This window comes from Hylobates moloch, unplaced genomic scaffold (genome assembly GCF_009828535.3).
Source record: "Hylobates moloch isolate HMO894 unplaced genomic scaffold, HMol_V3 SCAFFOLD_21, whole genome shotgun sequence".
Taxonomy (NCBI): domain Eukaryota; kingdom Metazoa; phylum Chordata; class Mammalia; order Primates; family Hylobatidae; genus Hylobates; species Hylobates moloch.
In genome coordinates this window covers 55,292,167-55,311,487 of record NW_026652296.1, presented here as the reverse complement: position 1 = coordinate 55,311,487, position 19,321 = coordinate 55,292,167, and the positions used below count along the sequence as shown (strand labels likewise).

General features: G+C 43.7%; 2 protein-coding genes and 1 pseudogene across 2 annotated transcripts in view; 1 reads left to right on the top strand and 2 right to left on the bottom strand.

Annotated features, from left to right (window-relative positions):
• Positions 1-962: 962 nt before the first annotated feature.
• On the top strand, positions 963-14,745 carry CHGB (chromogranin B). The gene is made up of 5 exons (XM_032141918.2): positions 963-1,226; positions 5,918-5,964; positions 6,418-6,511; positions 11,728-13,487; positions 14,356-14,745. The coding sequence occupies exons 1-5, from the start codon at positions 1,178-1,180 to the stop codon at positions 14,431-14,433; spliced, it is 2,028 nt and encodes a 675-aa protein (XP_031997809.1). The 5' UTR covers positions 963-1,177; the 3' UTR covers positions 14,434-14,745.
• TRMT6 (tRNA methyltransferase 6 non-catalytic subunit) overlaps positions 13,435-19,321 on the bottom strand; it is a 26,641-nt gene continuing 20,754 nt past the window's right edge. Inside the window, exon 12 of the mRNA XM_058432926.1 lies at positions 13,435-13,731. The gene's annotated coding sequence lies outside the window, so the exon portion shown is untranslated. The remainder of the gene's footprint in view (positions 13,732-19,321) is intronic.
• LOC116460993 (KN motif and ankyrin repeat domain-containing protein 1-like) overlaps positions 16,182-19,321 on the bottom strand; it is a 7,565-nt pseudogene continuing 4,425 nt past the window's right edge.

The window sequence follows — 19,321 nt, the reverse complement described above, 5'->3', positions numbered from 1 at the left end:
TTTTCCTCACACATCATAACAAAAATACTTTACTGTCTCAATTTGAAAGCAAGAGAGGATGCACAGGGTTTGTAGCGTCGACTATTTCTTACCAGCAGGTTATTACATGACCCACCCCTGAGACTAAGGCTGTGTTGTAAAGGAGTAAAGACCAAAGGGTAACAACCTGAATAAATGTTCATTAGAAAAGGAACTGGTTCAATACATTCTATTGTATCCATTCAATGTAATACATCATTCAAAAGAAGATGCAGCTGTGTATGTTCCAAAATAAGTCAAACCTAAATTATAGGAGCAGTAAAGCTGTGTTGACTGAAACAGGAATTGAGGAACTTGAGAATTGGAAATAAAGGGGGAAAGGAGACTTTTACAGTAAATCCTTTTGTACCGTCTGATTTTTTTTTAACCATGTGTATATGTTATGTATTCAGAGAGGGAGGAGGAAGAGAGACAGAGAGTCATGAATAGGAGATATAATCATGGATAGGTAGATGGATATACAGACAAAAAGAAAAGTTTGAGAGAACAGCAGGTCCCATATTCTCCGGCTGCACTTTTAACTTTTGAAGCTCTCACTGTCTTTTCCATTTTCCCTGACCAACCATTTAGTTCTCTCTCGTTAGCAGGAGTCTTTTCCTCAGCTAGGTTGGGGAGACACAAACAGACCTCGTCATGCACACATCTCAGCACAACCACACACATGCATATAGTCTCAAACACACGGTTTTAGATTTGATAGTGTGTGGGGGGAGATGCGGAGCAGGCTGAGGCACTCGAAGCGGGACCTCCCGCCTCCCCCACCGTCTCAGATCTGCACTACTCCCCTCGCCCGTCCATCCTTCGGCCCGCCTCTCCCCCGCCCCCGCTCCAGACCCTGCACACACCGGCCGACCGGACTGGCGTCAATTTCCGCCCATCTGCGTCGCCGCCTGGGGGTGCTGCTTCGTGACGTCAGGGCTGAGCCAGGGGGCGCCCGCTCCCGGCTGCCCGCCCCTCCCGGCCCTGCGGCCCCCGCCTGCCCTTTAAAAGAGCCGGGCCTGCGCCAGCCGCGCCACACCGCGGGGACCAGGAGGCACGCTGGCTTCCCGGGGCCGCTGCATCGCGCCTTCCTCCTGCGTCTCGCTTCTGCGGTCCGGCCGCCATCTTCCTCCGCGCACAGGGGCCGGCGAGCGGGGCCATGCAGCCGGCGCTGCTTCTCAGCCTCCTGGGAGCCGTGGGGCTGGCGGGTGAGTGGGCGCGGCGGGCCGGTCAGCACCGCGGACAGCGCCGGCCTCGCTCTTCCCCGCCGCTCCCGCAGCCAGGCTGGCGGATCCCGGGAGAGAGGGAGGGTTGAGGGGAAGGTTTATCTCTTGCCTCGTTCCTTCTCCTCCCTGGGTGTTTTCCTTCAGCTCCTCCCACCCGTTTGACTTGGAAAAAGCTAGAGGGCTTCCTAGCCCAGCCAGGGGAGCCTCAGTCTTTCCGTATCTGAGTTTTCCTCTAGATAGGAAGGAAGAAAACGTGCCATACCTCCAAGGAAACCCCACATTTTGTACTCGCTTCTAAGATGTCACACTCTCTCTGCCCGTCTAGAGAGATTCTGTTGTCTGATTCTGTATCTGTTTGGCTTTTTAAAGCCAGGCGACTACAGAGAGGCAGGAATACATGTATGATGCTATTTAGTGCCTGCGTAATTTCCCTTATTATTGTTACTGTCATGTAAGTATGATGAGATAAAAGTGAGTCCCACATATATATAAGATATATCCCTTTTCTTAACATGTCCATATATAATGTGTGTGTATGTGTGCTCATGTATGTACAAGTTTAATATAATATGTTCCTCTATTTTGTATTTCCATCTCTAGGGACAGGTAATTTCTAATTTCACACTCAAAGGAATTATGTTTTTTTTTAACTTGTGAAAGCCTCAGCAGTCCTGAGAACATGTGCCCCTCATTTTTTAGTTATGAATGGAAACCGCAGTATTTTGACTTCTGTACTCCAGGAAAATATTAGAGTACAAAATAACCACAAAAGTACCTTTGGAGTAGTAAAAAAAAAAAAAAAGTTTGAGCCAATTTAAGAGGATTGAATTTTAAGTAGTAGATATTTGACTGTTTCCCTTTTTGTAGGGAAGATTGTAGGATTAATCTTTCAAACTACCCTGAATCTCAAACAAATGATCTCTGAAGATCTGAATGTGTGTGTGTGCGTGTGTGTGTGTGTGTGTGTGTGTGTGTGTGTTGAAGTCGAGTCACCTATGGGTATTGAGATATTGAGACTATTGAGAAGTAAGTATACTAGCACCAAATTAAACTACAGGTTTTCTTCAGCTGTTTTAATGATTTAGAAAATCGTTCATATCTGAGATTGAGACCCCTACCTAGAATTGAGATACTGCCATCCGTGAATATGAAGCTTTTATTGGCAGCAATTACTAGATCCAAAAGGTAGAAACAAAATAAAAGCCAGTCGTAATTAATTTTATTGTAAGCTATATACATTCAGAATTTGCTAAAATTCTTGTCATTCTCACAAATTGCCAATAAATGTTCTCAATTTCATTAAAGAAAATCAAATGAATATTTATAATTATTTCTGGTCAAAATACTTTCAGAAAAGAATTACTTTGCTTAGGAGGCTGTAGACCACAAAAACAGTGACATTTGTGGGAATGATTTAACTATTGTGGTACAATACTTACAGATCTCTTATGTAACAGAATATTTTAAATAAAAGTTTATATTTTAATAGCAGCTAAAATGACATAATCTTTTTAAAAATTGAGCTATAATTTGTGTATCATGTAATCCACCCTTTTAAAGTATATAATTCAGTGGTTTTTGGTATATTCGCAGATTGTGCAACTATTACCACTATCAAATTTCAGAACATTTTCATCACCCCAGAAAGATACCACAAACCCATTAGCAAGCACCTCTCCATTCCCACCTCCCCACAGCCTCTGGCAATGAGACATGTTGGCCTTCGAGTAGAGCTGTTAATTTGCAAAATTACAGGGCTGGGGGAAGCCTCAAGAAACCATCTAGCTCATTCACTTATCCTTAAGAACTTCTGAAAGATATGCCCAATCTTCTGTGGAAGCTATTGTGCACTCTAAAAATTAATATAAGGGAAGTAGTAAAATGATATCCATATTATTCTAGGTAAAACGGTTTCTTTATCTTTTTTTTTTTTTTTTTTTGAGACAAGAGTCTTGCTCTGTTGGCCAGGCTGGAGTGCAGTGGTGCAATCTCAGCTCACTGCAACCTCCATCTCCCGGGCTCAAGCAATTCTCCTGCCTCAGCCTCCCGAGTAGCTGGGATTACAGGTGTGTGTCACCACGCCCAGCTAATTTTTTTGTATATTTAGTAGAGATGGGGTTTCACTATGTTGGCCAGGCTGGTCTCGAACTCCTGACCTCAGGTAATCCACCAGCCTCGGACTCCCAAAGTGTTGGGATTACAGGCGTAAGCCACTGCACCCGGCCGGGAAAATGGTTTCTAAATTCAGAAGAGCTTGTTTAACTTATTTTACAGCTATATTTTCAATCTGGTATCAAACCTTAATAGTATTAGATATTAATACATCAGAAGTTACTCTCAGATTTACCACATTATTTGATAATTTTTCTACCATTTGATTGCTTTACTTTTAACACGAGCATTAGGTTTTCTTTTTTTTCTTATATCCCTACAGACAGACAGCATTAGGTTTTCTGTTGTGCCACCTGAATCTTACTGTATACAAAAGTAAGTTGGACTACTTTAAGGATGACAACATGCCTTTGGCTATTACCTTGTTGTCACAAATTTTACTGGAAAAATACAGAAGCACCTAGATGTCTCACCGAGATGTATAATGTATGTTCAAAAGCAGACCCTAGTTTGTTTTTTTTTCCATCAAAAAGATCTGAAGAGCCTCAGTGAGAGAAACGATGGTTTCATAAATACAAACTTAAGCTACAAGTTGTCTAGAGTAATAAAAGAAAAATCTTTCTCTGCCCCCAAATCTGGTAACTATTAATACTTTGGCAATACTAGTAGTTAATAAAAACATCTATTTTACATTTGTAAAAAAAGGGAAAGTATTAGCAAGAAACTGCATTATCAAGAAGGCTTAGTAAAGCTGGATTTTTTAAAAGCCATCTGATTTATTAGGGGAGTTATTCTCTCACAGTCATTTATTTGCAGAGGGTATTACAGATTTCCGGTGGAAAGAGAAAGTGCTGAAATGGGTGTGTTCTCAAATAGCCATTTGGAGGATGAAAGAACAGTTGAGTATATTGGACCTTGGGTACCAAAAGTGGGCCAACTGGATCTTGCCTGATAAGCATTTCAGGTAGAACTTGGGGTCTTCATAGCTTGTTAGCTACTTCTTGAATATTTTTTAATGATTCTAATAGGCTGCATAACTTTGGGCTTCTTGAAACAATTGAAGTGAGCCCAGATCATGCTTTGAAAAGAAAAATTTAGTAAAGTAAGTAAATGAATAGGTGTTTTATTTCCAGGTTGAGCCCCATGATATGTAATTGATAGGGGGGTGGGGAATGTTTAAAGAGGCTTAGAGCAAAGCATTTTGCAAGGAAAGGTTGGGTTGCTGCATTTGAATGGCTTTCATGTCTGATGTCTGAGAACTTGCCCCAGCTAGCTCTACTCTCTTCTCAGGGACTTAGAATAATTTTCTGCACTAGCTTCTCCTGTTCCGTTGCCTGCTACAGGGAATGCCAAGAGAACTGTAGAGATGGATTATATGTAAATGCTTTGGGCTGTTCTAATGGAAAGGGCTTAGAACAAAGTCAAAGTGAAAAAAAAATCAAAGCAGCTTTGAGAGAGAAAAAAATGGCACTGAAAAATTAAAATTACCTGAAGCATTTTCTGAGAAGACAAAGCAACTTCAAACACTGTTTTAAGATAGGCAGAATCCCATGAAATTTTATTGAAATAAATTAAAATTTTTCTTTTAAAATATTCTTATAAGCCAATGGTTAAACACCAATTTGCATATAATATTATGGACTTGATGCTGTACTAGGAGGGTTAGATATCTGCCGTGTTCTTTCCATGGTTGCAAACAGTGTGGAGAAAGAGAAACACAATGTTGATACAGATGCGTAAACAAGCTTGTTCAGGCAAAGGCCTTGTGGGTAAAAAATGAGGTAATTAATTATGGAAGACATCCATAACCATGTTTTTATCAAGGAAGTAAGTTTTGGGAGGATATACTTTTGGAAACAGAGATAGGGAGAGAGAGCCACAGATCTTTACCTATTTGGGGTAGGCAGAGAAGGATCAAGGAGGGCATTCTTGTTTTATTAGACTTAGTTTGGTTTAAACTTTTTTTTTTATTTTTGAGACGGAGTCTGGCCCTGTCACCCAGGCTGGAGTACAGTGGCACGATCTTGGCTCACTGCAACCTCTGCCTCCTGGGTTCAAGCAATTCTCCTGCCTCAGCCTCCTGAGTAGCTGGTGCATGGCACCACGCCTGGCTAATTTTTTGTAGTTTTAGTAGAGGCGGGGTTTCGCCGTGTTAGCCAGGATGGTCTCGATCTCCTGACCTCGTGATCCACTGGCCTTGGCCTCCCAAAGTGCTGGGATTACAGGTGTGAGCCACTGCACCCAGCCCTAGCTTAAACTTTTAATTGAAATAAAATATATAGAAAATTGAACAGATCATGAGTATACAGCTTAATAAGCACACCTATGTAACCAGCAGTGAGATTAAAAAACGGGACATTTCTGGTTCCCCAGAAGTCCCCTCCTTGTCTGTGGTCTAGATTTGATTTATACCGGATCTAAAATAGCATTTGTTTCCAAATATATTTAAGACATTGCCAGGGGAAAAACAACAACTAATGTGGGGTGATTTTGTCAGTTTGGGGTCACACAGCTTTCAAAAACCAACTCAAGTCATTTTCCATTCCTTTTCTCCTTCAAAGCTGTCAATTCCATGCCAGTGGATAACAGGAACCACAATGAAGAAATGGTAAGTTGCAATGTCAGTCTTAGAATCTAGACTTGTATCTAGACTCTAGATTCTCCCAGTTCCTATTATACCAAACCAAACACATGCACGACATGATCTTACAAAGCCAGGTTTTCACAGCTGACAGAATGTGAGCAAGGGATGCCCCCCCTGCACTGAGCTCCTATCTCCTGTCAGGATGGTTTAGCACCCCTGAGGATAGCTGTGCCATTGGTTCAGAAACGGATGTTTATTCCCCTTCTCCAGATAATCCCAGCTCAGTGCCTTCTTGCATTGTTCTGTGTAGAAGTTTGGAAGATTTCATTCTGTTCCTGTAAATCTGTATCTCCGCCCTAAGAATACTGCGTCAGCGCAGGTCGCGTAGTCAAGTCTTCCTTGACAGCAGCTCTGGGTTGAGTAGTCTGTCATCCAGTGACACCAGCTTCTCCAACCTGCTTTTGGGTTTTCCCCCAGGTGACTCGCTGCATCATTGAGGTCCTCTCAAATGCCTTGTCAAAGTCCAGCGCTCCACCCATCACCCCTGAGTGCCGCCAAGTCCTGAAGATGAGTAAGTGTCCCACACTGCAGGCAGATCTTTGTCGCTGCAGTGATCCTTGATCCTACTCCCTCCATATCACCTTCTACTTTATCTACAAATGACCTGGGGGCATAATGCACTAGGAAGAGTATTGATTGACTAGCCCAGTATCTGGGAGACAGAAGATATGACTCCTAGTTCCTGCTTTACCACTTCGCAGCTGTGTGACTATAGGAAAGACCCTTTGCCTCTCTTTTCCTCAAAGTAAAATGAAGGAGTTGAACTTAGTGATAGTCTTTCAGATGTCTATCTGTTCTTAAATTCCTTAGTTCCATACTTTGGATTTTTAGAACAGGACTTCATTTGAGTGGAGGGGGTTTGGGAAATGCTGGTTTGTGATTAGATGAGGAGGGGGGTTATGGAAGTGTTGGAAGATGACAGAGGGAGATTTAAAAATCATTCTTTTCTTTGCCTTTTGCTCTTCTGACAGTGAGAATCAGGAAGCTGAGCAGCAAGAAACTTAGAAAGGTGACTTAAAATTCTGGCCTATTTACACAACAAATTAGCTAAGATATTTTAATGCACAGCTTACTAGAATAGAAGGTACCACCAAATGGTACCAGGAGTTCCAGGCCTGAGAACTGGAAGGGTTTCAGGTAGAGGCAGTGCATTCCAGTGAGGCAGACTAATGGCTTTCTGAGTCCAGCCTGTGAAGTGTTCTCAATGTGAAACCATTTCTGCTGAAAATAAAATTTGAACAGTAATATAAGCAGTACCCATTGGAAATTGACATTATGAGGTCAATTTTACAAGACTGCAGTCTCTGTTATGCATGAAGCCAAACTGATTCAAACAAATCCAGAAAACACTGCCCTCTTCAACACTGCCCTCTGCTTTTAAACTTTAAGTCAGGGTGGGAACAGTAGATTTTATCTTATTTTTTCACCTTTAAAAATCTTTCAGGTGGGCGTGGTGGCTCACGCCTGTAATCCCAGCACTTTGGGAGGCCGAGGCAGGTGGATCACCTGAGGTTAGGAGTTTGAGACCAGCCTGGCCAACATGGCGAAGCCCTGTCTCTACTAAAAATAAAAAATAAAAAAAATAAAAATAAAAAATTAGCCAGGCATGGTGGCAGGCGCCTGTAATCCCACTACTCAGGAGGCTGAGACAGGAGAATCGCTTGAACTTGGGAGGCAGAGATTGCAGTGAGCCAAGATCGCACCATTGCACTCCAGCCTGGGCAACAAGAGTAAGACTCCATCTAAAAAAAAAAAAAAAATCTCTCATTGCCACCAGCCTGGCCAACATGGTGAAACCCCATCTCTACTAAAAATACAACAACTAGCCAGGTGTGGTGGCAGGCGCCTGTAATCCCAGCTACTCGGGAGGCTGAGGCAGGAGAATCGCTAGAACCTGGGAAGCAGAGGTTGCAGTGAACTGAGATCGCGGCATTGCACTCCAGCCTGGGTGCAGCCTGGGTGGCAGAGTGAGGCTCCGTTAAAAAAAAAAAAAAAAAAAAACCACAAAAACACCTCTTGCTGCCAGACAAGACTTTCTTGCTATAGCTATACATGAGCCCTCAGGCATGAAATGGTAAAAAGCAAATAGTGATTGGCCAAAAGAGTAACCTGAGGCCAGGCGCAGTGGCTCACACCTGTAATCCCAGCACTTTGGGAGGGAGATCACAAGGTCAGGAGATCAAGACCATCCTGTCTAACACAGTGAAACCCCATCTCTACTAAAAATACAAAAAATTAGCCGGGTGTGGTGACACACGCATGTAGTCCCAGCTACTCGGGAGGCTGAGGCAGGAGAATCGCTTGAGCCCAGGAGGTGGAGGTTGTGGGGGCCTGAGCCTTTAGGGACCCTAGAAACAGTGGATGGAAGCTTTCCTACCATTTCCAGCCCACATACCTCTGAGTTTCTTTCCAACTTTTTTCCAGCAGTTACAAGAAGTGAGTAAGAGCAGAGTGGGTCACTAGGCAGAGAGTAAAGGCTGCTCCTTTTGGCAAACCCATCCTGGTATCTCCCTTTCCCTTCCTTTGTTTACTAGACCAGTGCAAAAGTGAGGGGTCTGTCCCATCAGCTCACCAAAGAACCACAATTGCTTAGGAAAAGTTGCCTATGCCTGCCTGCCAAGATCTCAGTCCTTAGTTTATGGCATAGTAACAATAGCCTCTGCTCTAGCCCTGATTATGCCCTGAGGTCTTTTGATGTCTGTTGAGAGAGACGTAGGGAAACTGGGAAAAATCAAATGTATCTAAGGATCCTGGAGATGTTATACCCAGAGAGTGACAGAATGCTGAGATGGCGAAGGTTTAAGAGCTCTTCTGTGGTTGAGCCTTAAACACCAGCCAGGGCTAGACAGAGAAATAACACAAAGGAGTAAGGCAGGGCAGGAAGGGACTCACAGACTGGAGGGCACATGCCTTTTCTGGGAGGTAGCGGATAATTCTCAGCTCTAATCCCGTTATGGAGAAATACAGACTATGCTGTCAAATCTTGGGATTTTTCAAAAGAAGTTAAAATTTTGATTTTTAAAAGACATCTCCTGGTATTTTCGTATCGCCTCTGAATTCAAATGTACTAAAACTGCTGTTTAGGTCAAACAGAATTTACCTCTGAGGCGCCAGTTTGCAACTTTTGTTCTATTCTAGTTCTCTCTCTCTCGTTGGCATGCCCTAAAATGATCAGAAGACTGGTGGAGCTTTTGCCCAACTGGTTGGATGAATGCCTTTATACAGCCTCTGTTCCACCCCACGCCCATCTCCACTCCCACTCCTACTTGCATGTCTCGGAGTCAGCATATACTCACTGAGCAAATGAGTATTTGGGGAGTAGGACAGAATCATTGTTTTATGGATTTAAGAGACCTCAGGGAAGACGTAGTCTAATTTGACAGGTACAGGAATCTCTTTGACTAGGGTTGATCTGGTCATCCTTACAGCATGACAGATGCATTTCCCTGTTTTCGCTTGAAAGTAAGCGTGAGCTTCACTCCTTGATTTTACAGATTGACAGTGAGTGTGTGCTGCTAATCACAGCCCTCTTCCAGGCCCACCTGCGGGGGCTTAAAGCTAAATTTAGTAGGAAGAGCTAAGCCTCAGGCACATGCTGCTCAGGCAGTACATATTTAATTGGGAAAAAAATAAAAATACTTCTGTTCCTGACACTTAAGACTCACAAACCAGTGGGCAATAGGAATGGGATCACAGTGACTCGGCCCCTGGAGGCTGAGATCTTGTCTGATCAGCTCTGTTTCAACCAACTCTCAGAATGATATCAGTATCTGTCTTAGTCAGCTCGGGCTGCTGTATCAAATACCATAGACTGGATGGCTTAAACAACTAACTATTTTTCACAGTTACAGCGGTTGGAAGTCCAAGATCAGAGTGTCTGATGAGGGCCCACTTCCTGGCTTGTAGATGGCTGCCTTCTGTCACTGTATCCTCATCTGGTGGAGACAGAAATCATCTCTTTCTCATATCTCCTTTCTTAGGGCACTAATTACCTTGATGACCCAATTACCTCTCAGAGTCCCCCACCTCCACATGCTATCACGTTGAGGATTAGAGCTTCAACATTTTGGAATCACACAAACATTTAGTCAATAGCACTGCCCAGAGCCACCATGCTTCCCTGTGCCCATCTGGCTAGCCATGCCCCAATGCCATACACACCACCACTGGCTTTTAAGAGGCAAAGAGACTGGTGACAGATGGACCTTCCCTCAGATATCTGGAAAAGGCCAGGGACATTTTCATTGCCTCATAAACATGAGAATATTATTATCATGCCAGACTGGGCTTTAAACAGAGAGGTACAGAGAGTCCACTATTTCTTGGACATTTTTACAAAATAAATAATTTTTTTCCATTTTGCAAATATCATTTCAAAATAACTTATCAGTGCCACCCAATAGAAATATGATGTGAGCCACAAATGTAATTTCAAATTTTATAGTAACCATGTTTAAAAAGTAAAAAGAGACAGGTGGAAATTAATTTCAATAATATATTTTATTTTTATCCAATTTTTTTCTGACATATAATTTTATATATCTGATGTATTTGAAATATATATTATCCAATACATCCAAAATATTATTTCAACATATAATGATATAAAAATTGTTGAGATTATTTCACATTAGTCTTTATTCTCAGAAGTCTGATGTGTATCTTACATATATAGCATGTCTCAGATCAGACCAGCCACATTTCAAGTGCTCGACAGCACTTAGGCTTATGGTGCCTGCAGTGTAGACCCGGAGCTGTCAGTGGCCTTGGCTTCAGGCATTTATCTGAACTCTGTGACACAGGTTGAAATCCAAGCCCTCCCAGCTAACAACTGAGACAGTGCTAACTGCCTGTCTCCTTTCATGGGGTGCCCTTGAGTTAAGGAGGACTTAGTAAAGGAGCTATTGATATTTGGAAAAGATGGACGAGAACAGCATTCAATTAAAATACCAGTTATACCATGTACTCTGACTCAGGAAACACAAAGATAACTCACTATGCTGAAGTTTGTCCCCAACATCAGAGAACATGTTGGGTGGATGGAGCCTGAGTGAAAAAAGAAATGGCCCTTTCCACTGATGTGCAGTTTTCTCAGGCAAGAAACGTACACCCTTATCACCAGCTACTAAGTTATAGATCACATACTGCTAGGTTGAGTCTACAGTTGATTGGATAATAAAAGTCTGATATAAACTAATAATTTCAAATGTTTAAATCGTCCTTTGAATCTTGATATTTCTGATTTTGGCTAGTTAACTATCTAGCTGGATTATTGTTAGAGCCGTTCACATATGCTAACTTTTTAACTCCTACTTGAAGAAAATATGGAAAGAATGGTCTTGGATATACCGTGCTGAGTCTCAATGTCTGCAAAAAGAAGAGGTTGGACTGGATTAGATGAATTCTAAGATGATTTCTGCTTCTAAATTCTAATATTTCATAAATCTAGATCTCGATTTCAGTTTGATCATTGGTAGTACCAATGAGAGAAGCTGGCTGGGTATTATGAAGACATAAAAATATAGACAGTTTGTTACTAGATTTAAACACAGTCAAGGAGCTTTCATAGCATTTACTTTCAAAAGGAATCTGAGTATATTCTTCATTAACTTAAATAATTATCCAAGCAATTTTCAGTGTCGTCAGGATTTGTAGTGATTACTGAGGCTGTGCTTGTCGAGCCACAAGCAGTTCTGAAGTTATACCTACTCTTCGTTTTCATTATAGGTAGAAAAGATGTCAAAGACAAAGAGGCAACTGAAAATGAAAACACAAAGTTTGAAGTAAGATTGTTAAGAGACCCAGCTGATGCCTCGGAAGCCCACGGGTCCTCCAGCAGGGAGGGGGCAGGAGGCCCAGGGGAGGAGGACGTCCAAGGCCCAACAAAGGCAGACACAGAGAAATGGGCAGAGGGAGGCGGGCACAGCCGAGAGCGAGCAGATGAGCCCCAGCTGAGCCTTTATCCCTCCGACAGCCAAGTCTCCGAAGAAGCGAAGACACGCCATTCTGAGAAGAGCGAGAGAGAGGAGGAGGAGGAGGGAGAGAACTATCAAAAAGGGGAGCGAGGGGAAGATGGCAGTGAAGAGAAACACCTTGCAGAGCCAGGAGAGACGCAAAACGCTTTTCTCAATGAAAGAAACCAGGCTTCAGCTATAAAAAAAGAGGAGTTAGTGGCCAGATCTGAAACACATGCTGCCGGGCACTCGCAGGAGAAGACGCATAGCCGGGAGAAGAGTAGCCAGGAGAGTGCAGAGGAGGCAGGGAGCCGCGAGAATCACCCCCAGGAGTCTAAAGGCCAACCCCGAAGCCAGGAAGAATCTGAGGAAGGTGAGGAAGATGCCACCTCTGAGGTGGACAAACGACGCATGAGGCCCAGACACCACCACGGGAGGAGCAGGCCCGACGGGTCCTCTCAAGGAGGGAGTCTTCCCTCTGAGGAAAAGGGACACCCCCAGGAGGAATCTGAGGAGTCAAATGTCGGCATGGCCAGTTTAGGGGAAAAGAGGGACCACCATTCAACCCACTACAGGGCTTCAGAGGAAGAACCCGAATATGGAGAAGAAATAAAGGGTTATCCAGGCATCCAGGCCCCTGAGGACCTGGAGGGGGAGCGCTATAGGGGCAGAGGAAGTGAGGAATACAGGGCTCCAAGACCTCAGAGTGAGGAGAGTTGGGATGAAGAGGACAAGAGAAACTACCCCAGCTTAGAGCTTGATAAGTTGGCACATGGATATGATGAAGAAAGTGAGGAAGAGAGGGGCCTTGAGCCGGGAAAGGGACGCCATCACAGAGGCAGGGGAGGGGATCCACGTGCCTATTTCATGTCTGACGCCAGAGAAGAGAAAAGGTTCTTGGGTGAAGGACACCACCGTGTCCAAGAAAACCAGATGGACAAGGCAAGGAGGCATCCACAAGGTGCGTGGAAAGAGCTGGACAGAAATTATCTCAACTATGGTGAGGAAGGAGCCCAAGGGAAGTGGCAGCAGCAGGGAGACCTGCAGGACACTAAAGAAAACAGGGAGGAAGCTAGGTTTCAAGATAAACAATATGGCTCCCATCACACAGATGAAAAGAGGAAGAGATTAGGGGAACTGTTCAACCCATACTATGACCCTCTCCAGTGGAAGAGCAGCCATTTTGAAAGAAGAGACAACATGGATGACAATTTTCTCGAGGGTGAAGAGGAAAATGAGCTGACCTTGAATGAGAAGAATTTCTTCCCAGAATACAACTATGACTGGTGGGAGAAAAAGCCCTTCTCTGAGGATGTGAACTGGGGGTATGAGAAGAGAAACGTCGACAGGGTCACCAAGCTGGACCTGAAAAGGCAGTATGACAGGGTGGCCCAACTGGACCAGCTCCTTCACTACAGGAAGAAGTCAGATGAGTTTCCAGACTTCTATGATTCTGAGGAGCCGGTGAGCACCCGCCAGGAGGCAGAAAATGAAAAGGACAGGGCTGACCAGACAGTCCTGACAGAGGACGAGGTATGGTTTGGGGCTTCTGTTTAAAAGTACTTACTCTGGTCAATGTTAGCACATTATGTTCAAGACTATCCGATATTAACGGGGAGAAATTGGTGGGAATTAATCACTATGAAAATGGTGCCCTAGTAACGGAGTGGAGGCCACCTTGGGGGTTGGTTTCCACCTACCTCTAGCCATCATCCACATCGTTGTCCACCTCACTCGGTTGCATTGCTTCTCAACCTTGTCTGCACACTGGTGTCACCTGCAGAGCGTGAAAAATTACTGTGTTAGAGATTCTGTCTACTTAGTGCCTAGGGTGCTGCCTGATCATCAGAATATTTTAAAGCTTCCAGATGGTTGCAGTGTTCAGCCAAGGTTGACGACGACTGTTCTGGTATCTTCCCCTTGGTCATCTGATTGTTCATCACTCTCTCCCTGAGGTAGGGAGAATAGGTGATAGAGAAGTTTACTTGCTTGACTATTTAGTTTGCTGTCTTTATTATTTCACGCCCTACTGCCGTCAGAAATTTGTATCTGGGAGAGAACACTATTGGAGCTGAACCTACCCAAACAATGTTTTTTTCCTAATATTGATTATGTAGGTTGGTGCTTCTCAAAGTTGAATGTACATCAGGATCATGAGGGATTCCTAGCCCCCAGAGTTCCTCATTTAGTAGATCCCAAGTGAGACCCCAATATCTGCATTTCTGACAAGTTCCTGGCTGATGCCATTGGTCAGGGGACCACACTTTGAGAGTTACTGACGTAGGTTGACTAATGCAGCTTCTAACATGCCTAAAATTCCCCTTTCCGCTCATACTGCATCAAACTGCAGCAAAAGAAATTGGTTCGGGACCTCATGCCTCCACTTTTCTGTATTTTCCAGAAAAAAGAACTCGAAAACTTGGCTGCAATGGATTTGGAACTACAGAAGATAGCTGAGAAATTCAGCCAAAGGGGCTGACTGTCATTGGAGCGGTGGGCACTGTTAAGAAGCAGCCATCACATGATCTGTTTTTCACCACTTCACTGAAAGATGCCATTTATCTACCCAAGAGCAGAAAGTAGAACTTACTACTCATTAAATGTTTGACACAATTGGAAATGTCTTTAATTTCTGTCAGAATGCTATTGAAAATGTGAATTGCATGACTTGTAGCATATTCTTTTCTGCAAAATAGACATATTAACATGCTTGTGGCAATGACTGTGCTACTGTCTTTGGAAAAATGTTTGTCTCAGTTGGAAATAATAAAAGATTCACCTGAGACCAAAAGCTTCATTGTTCTCAGCTGCTTTTGGGCAAAGAGAGAGGCGTGTGACTTTTCAAATCTATTCTTTGAAGTAAATTGCAAAAGATGACCCTAGGATTTGTTGGGTTTTGGATGCATAATAGAATAAAAAAGCAAACCTTTTGAAGTAATTTGCAGGATATAAAGAGAAATAGATTAGAAAAAGACATCTACTCCCCATGCTGAGAGAGATTACAGGGGCTTGAAGAACCTGTTTCAAAAATAATCATAAGATATTACTTTAAAAATTCCTTTATCTAAAGAGCTCTAGAAGTAGCCAGCCAAAGTTCATTTTTCAGGGCTGAGAAGAAAGCTTGGGTAACGGGAAGAATTCCAGGGTGGGAGTGAAAACATCTGGCCTGTCCAGACAGATCCCTGGCCCCTCAGATCTTGTCGGATTTCTACTCAAGAAGATAGAGGCAGCCAGGTGTGGTGGCCTACACTTGTAATCCTAGCACTTTGGGAGCCCGAGGCAGGCAGATCACGAGGTCAGGAGTTTGAGACCAGCCTGGCCAACATGGTGAAACCCCATCTCTAATAAAGATACCAAAAAAAAAAAAAAAAAAAAGCTGGGCATGGTGGCGGGCACCTGTAATCCCAGCTACTTGGGTTGCAGTGAGCGCAGATCAGGCATTGCACTCCAGCCTGGGTGACAGGGCGAGACTCTCAGAAAAAAAAAAGATAGAGGCTAGGCATGGTGGCTCACACTTGTAATCTGAGCACTTTGGGAGGCCAAGGCAGGTGGTTTGCTTGAGCTCGGGAGTTCGAGACCAGCCTGGGCAACATGGCGAAACCCCGTCTCTACAAAAAATTTAAAAATTAGCCAGGCGTGGTGTTGTGCGCCTATAGTCCCTCCCTACTCAGGAGGCCGAGGCAGGAGGATCACTTGAGCCCTGGAAGTTGAGGCTGCAGTGAGCTGAGATCGTGCCACTGCACTCCAGCCTAGGCGACAGAGTAAGGTCCTGTCTCGAAAAGAAAAGAAAAGATAGAGCTCTTACTCTGCGGACTCTGTTACTAAGTAGCTCTGACTTTGGGCAAGTTACTTTTCCTCTCTGAACCTTAAGATCATCAATAAAATAAGATATTTGTCTCATTGAGTTGTTACAAGGATGATAGAGTTGATACAAAACAGAGCAGTGCCTGGTATATATCAGTGGCGCAGGAAATGTTAGCTGCTGCTGTAATCATTCCTGCAGCTTCTTAGGGCAATACGGTTGGACAATTCCCTTTCTCCCTTTTTTTTTACCTGTCATTTAATTCCTCACCCTTGGTGGCTTCTACTTGGTTGATTTCTACTGGTTTGACAGTTTTGGTAAAGAGTTATTCTCTGGAAGGTGGTGCAGAGGAGAATAAGACCTTCTCTTTACTCTCTGAAGGTTGGATAATTAAGTCTATGAAATAAACTGACAGTAGGCAGATGAACAGGAGAAAAAAACATTTTAATTACATGCATAGGCCCAGGAGTCCCACAAAATATAAGACTCAGAAGGGCCAGACGATTGAAGTTTTTATGGCATCCTGAGCTACAGAAGAGAATAGGGGGCTTGGGGTTCCTGGGGGACACAGTTATGGGAAGGTAGCAGGAGGAATTGTATGATAAATAAAGGTTGTGTTGTTATGCAGATAAAATCTCTCAGGTAATCAAAGTGATCCAGCAGCCTTCTTCTTTTTTTTTTTTTTTTTAGAGCTTAATGAAATTTTATTTTGAAAATATGGCAAAAGTCTAAGGCACTTCAAACATTTAAATACATGTAGGACCAAAGTAAATGTAACACAGTATAAAGGAATCCATAAACACAGAGAACTACGCTATATTTCTCTAGAGGCAAATACATAGCCAATTCCTCCAACACAATTCCACCTTTATCGTTAGATACAGAATTGTGCAATTATTAACAAAAATATGATAATGTTACATGTAGTTCTTCATGTCTTTAATTAGTATGAAATACAAAAGTTGAAAATACTGTGCCAATTTCATATACTCTTTTTTTAAAAAGTCATATTTACATCTACCTAGATAAAACCAAATGAAAATATTTTCTTTTGTAAGTTTCATACTTTTTGAGAGTTCTATCTAGCCCACGATGAAGTTACTGATGATCAACTTTCTTACTTTAAAATAAAAAAAAGAAAAATCAACAAAACTGTGCTGGGATAGAATTTTGGAAGAGCTTTCTAATGGTGCCACATATGGTAAACATAAATATTTGTGGAAAAATTTTAAAACGTGATGCCAGTGAGAACCTGACACTTCTCTGTGGTGGTGGTCTGGGAGTGGAGAGATGGAATAGAAGGTGCCCATTCAGGTCAGGTCAGGTCACAATTCCCTATAGCTGTGCATAACAGAGCAGAGACTCACCAGCAACACAGAGTAGGTTAAAGTGCACCCCACGCAGAGAGAAGATGGCCAGAAAGGAGGCATGCGTGCCCAGGTTGGCAATCTCTGCACTGTGGAAGCTTCAGCCTTTAGCCCTGGGCTTTATGCTTCTGTTTGCTGGTGAGCTCAGGCACAATACATATACATTCGGTGTCTGTCACTCCAACAGGCACAGTTGGCAGCTTAATAGTGGCATGAAAATGGAGGGCTATTTGCATACAATCAATCAAATGAACCTCTGTGGCTTCATTCCAAGCCTAGGGGTGCCCGGAGACTGGGCTTTTGCAAAGCTGATGTGGGCATACAAGAGAACAGTGATGCCCTTGTGCCCCACTTCCAGGGCAATCGAGAGCATGGTGCTGCCATCGTTGTCCTCCAGGTGGACATTGCAGCCCAGCTGGGCCAGCAGCAGCTTGATGATCTCCATGTGCCCGTGCTTGCTGGCACAATGAGGACCATGGAGTCCTTGTCGTCCTGGAGGTTGACCTCAGCCCCACAGGCCAGCAGACCATACACCATGCCGATCTGCCCAGTAACTGACTGCCAGCATGAGGGCCATCTGCCCCAGCTGACTGGCTTTGAGGCTCACCTTTCAGCCAGGGTTCTTCCCCAACCTGCATGTCCTCTGCTTCCACAGCTGCGAGGGCCGCCAGCATGATGGAGGTATAGCCCCTGGTTCAGGTGATCCACGTTACACATTTGGGTGTCCAACAGCAGCTTCACAATCTCAAAATTGGAGTAGGACACGCTGTAATGGAGGGCTGTGTTGCTGTTGCCGTCTGCCAAGTTGATGACCTAGTAGAGGGCATCCAGGGAGGTAGCCTCACAAGCAGCCCTGTGGTGTCCCAGGGTGGCTGCAATGGCTGACTTCTGACTGGACACGCAGAACCACTTGTGCTGGAGGGTGTTCAGACAGAACCTCATATCTTTGCTGGTCACAGCTTTGGGGTCATTTATATTATTTTTCAGTAAGTTGCAAGCAGACAACATCTTTTCACTTAATTTATACCTCCCGCTGATTTTCACCTTCTCAGGTTCACATTCTTGAAACTGCATTTCATCTTCCACCCTGGCTGACTTGAAACCTTCAATGTTAATGGCGAGGTGCCCTTTGGCCATTCCCCAAGTGTCTTCATCCTCATATTCTTCAAGAGGATATTACTCAATGACATCACACTCGTCATCTGACTCAGAAGAAGAGCTTTCATCTGTGCTGAAATCATCACTTGAAGTTGTTGCACATCCTCCATTAATGCCAACAAGCTGAAGATTCTTTTTCATGCCGTTTGAATCTTTGTTACCATCTTTCTTCTTCTTAATGGGCTCCAGTGTACTTTCATTGTTTGTGCATAGGGAGGCCAGCGGCCATCTGGTCGTCTGTCAGGTTCACTGGAGACCGTGTACTTTCCTGAGCAGGGAAGGCATTCTGGCTGCTGACCAGCTTTCCTTCTGAGATCCCCACCTCTGAGCAGCCTTCTTCCTGATACAGATACTTTACTAATGTAGATTTCCTTTCTAGATGTAAATTTCCTTGTAAAAAGGACAGCTTTTTAGAGCCATTCCTGTGTCTGCAGTTTCTCTGAATAACCAGCTCAAAATATGCCAAAGAGGTATATTTTTGGGTGGCACATTGTGGTCTCCTCCAGTCGTATTTTGGGATGGTGTGTGCTGAGCCTCAGCAGATGCAAAAATAAGCTTTAAAATCACATAGGACTTGTATCCATCAAGAAAGGCCTGGTTCTCCTCCTCTTGGCTAAGTCAAGAATTGCCTGTGCTACTTAACCAGATTCTTTTTAGATGAACTCTCTGTGACATACTTTTCCAGGAGCATTGCTGCTTCGTCATATGGGGAGCCCATCAGTGCTATAAATCTGATGGCGAATTTTTCTAAACCTGGACACACACTTCTAGAAGGTTTCTTGCTATCTCTCTGCCTGCAGTTGTTTTTTTTTTCTGGCCATGGGATCATGACTGCCTGTTTGTAAAGGGCAGTGATGGGGGTGTGAGGAGGGGAAGGCTGCTGGAGGAGGTAGCTCTTATAGTAGGCAAGGGTGGTTGGTAAATACATAGCATACTAGTTTTCTGGGGCTGCCATAACAAATCACCACAAACTGGATGGCTTAAAACAACAGAAATTTATTCTCTTACAGTTTTGGAGGCCAGAAGTCCAAAATCAAGGT

Bases quoted from the DNA above. Each gene is read 5' to 3' on its own strand.
- CHGB (XM_032141918.2), top strand. From the start codon at position 1,178: ATGCAGCCGGCGCTGCTTCTCAGCCTCCTGGGAGCCGTGGGGCTGGCG. The intron at 1,227-5,917 runs GTGAGTGGGCGC...TCTCCTTCAAAG, and splicing joins GGGAGCCGTGGGGCTGGCGG to CTGTCAATTCCATGCCAGTG. The intron at 5,965-6,417 runs GTAAGTTGCAAT...GTTTTCCCCCAG, and splicing joins GGAACCACAATGAAGAAATG to GTGACTCGCTGCATCATTGA.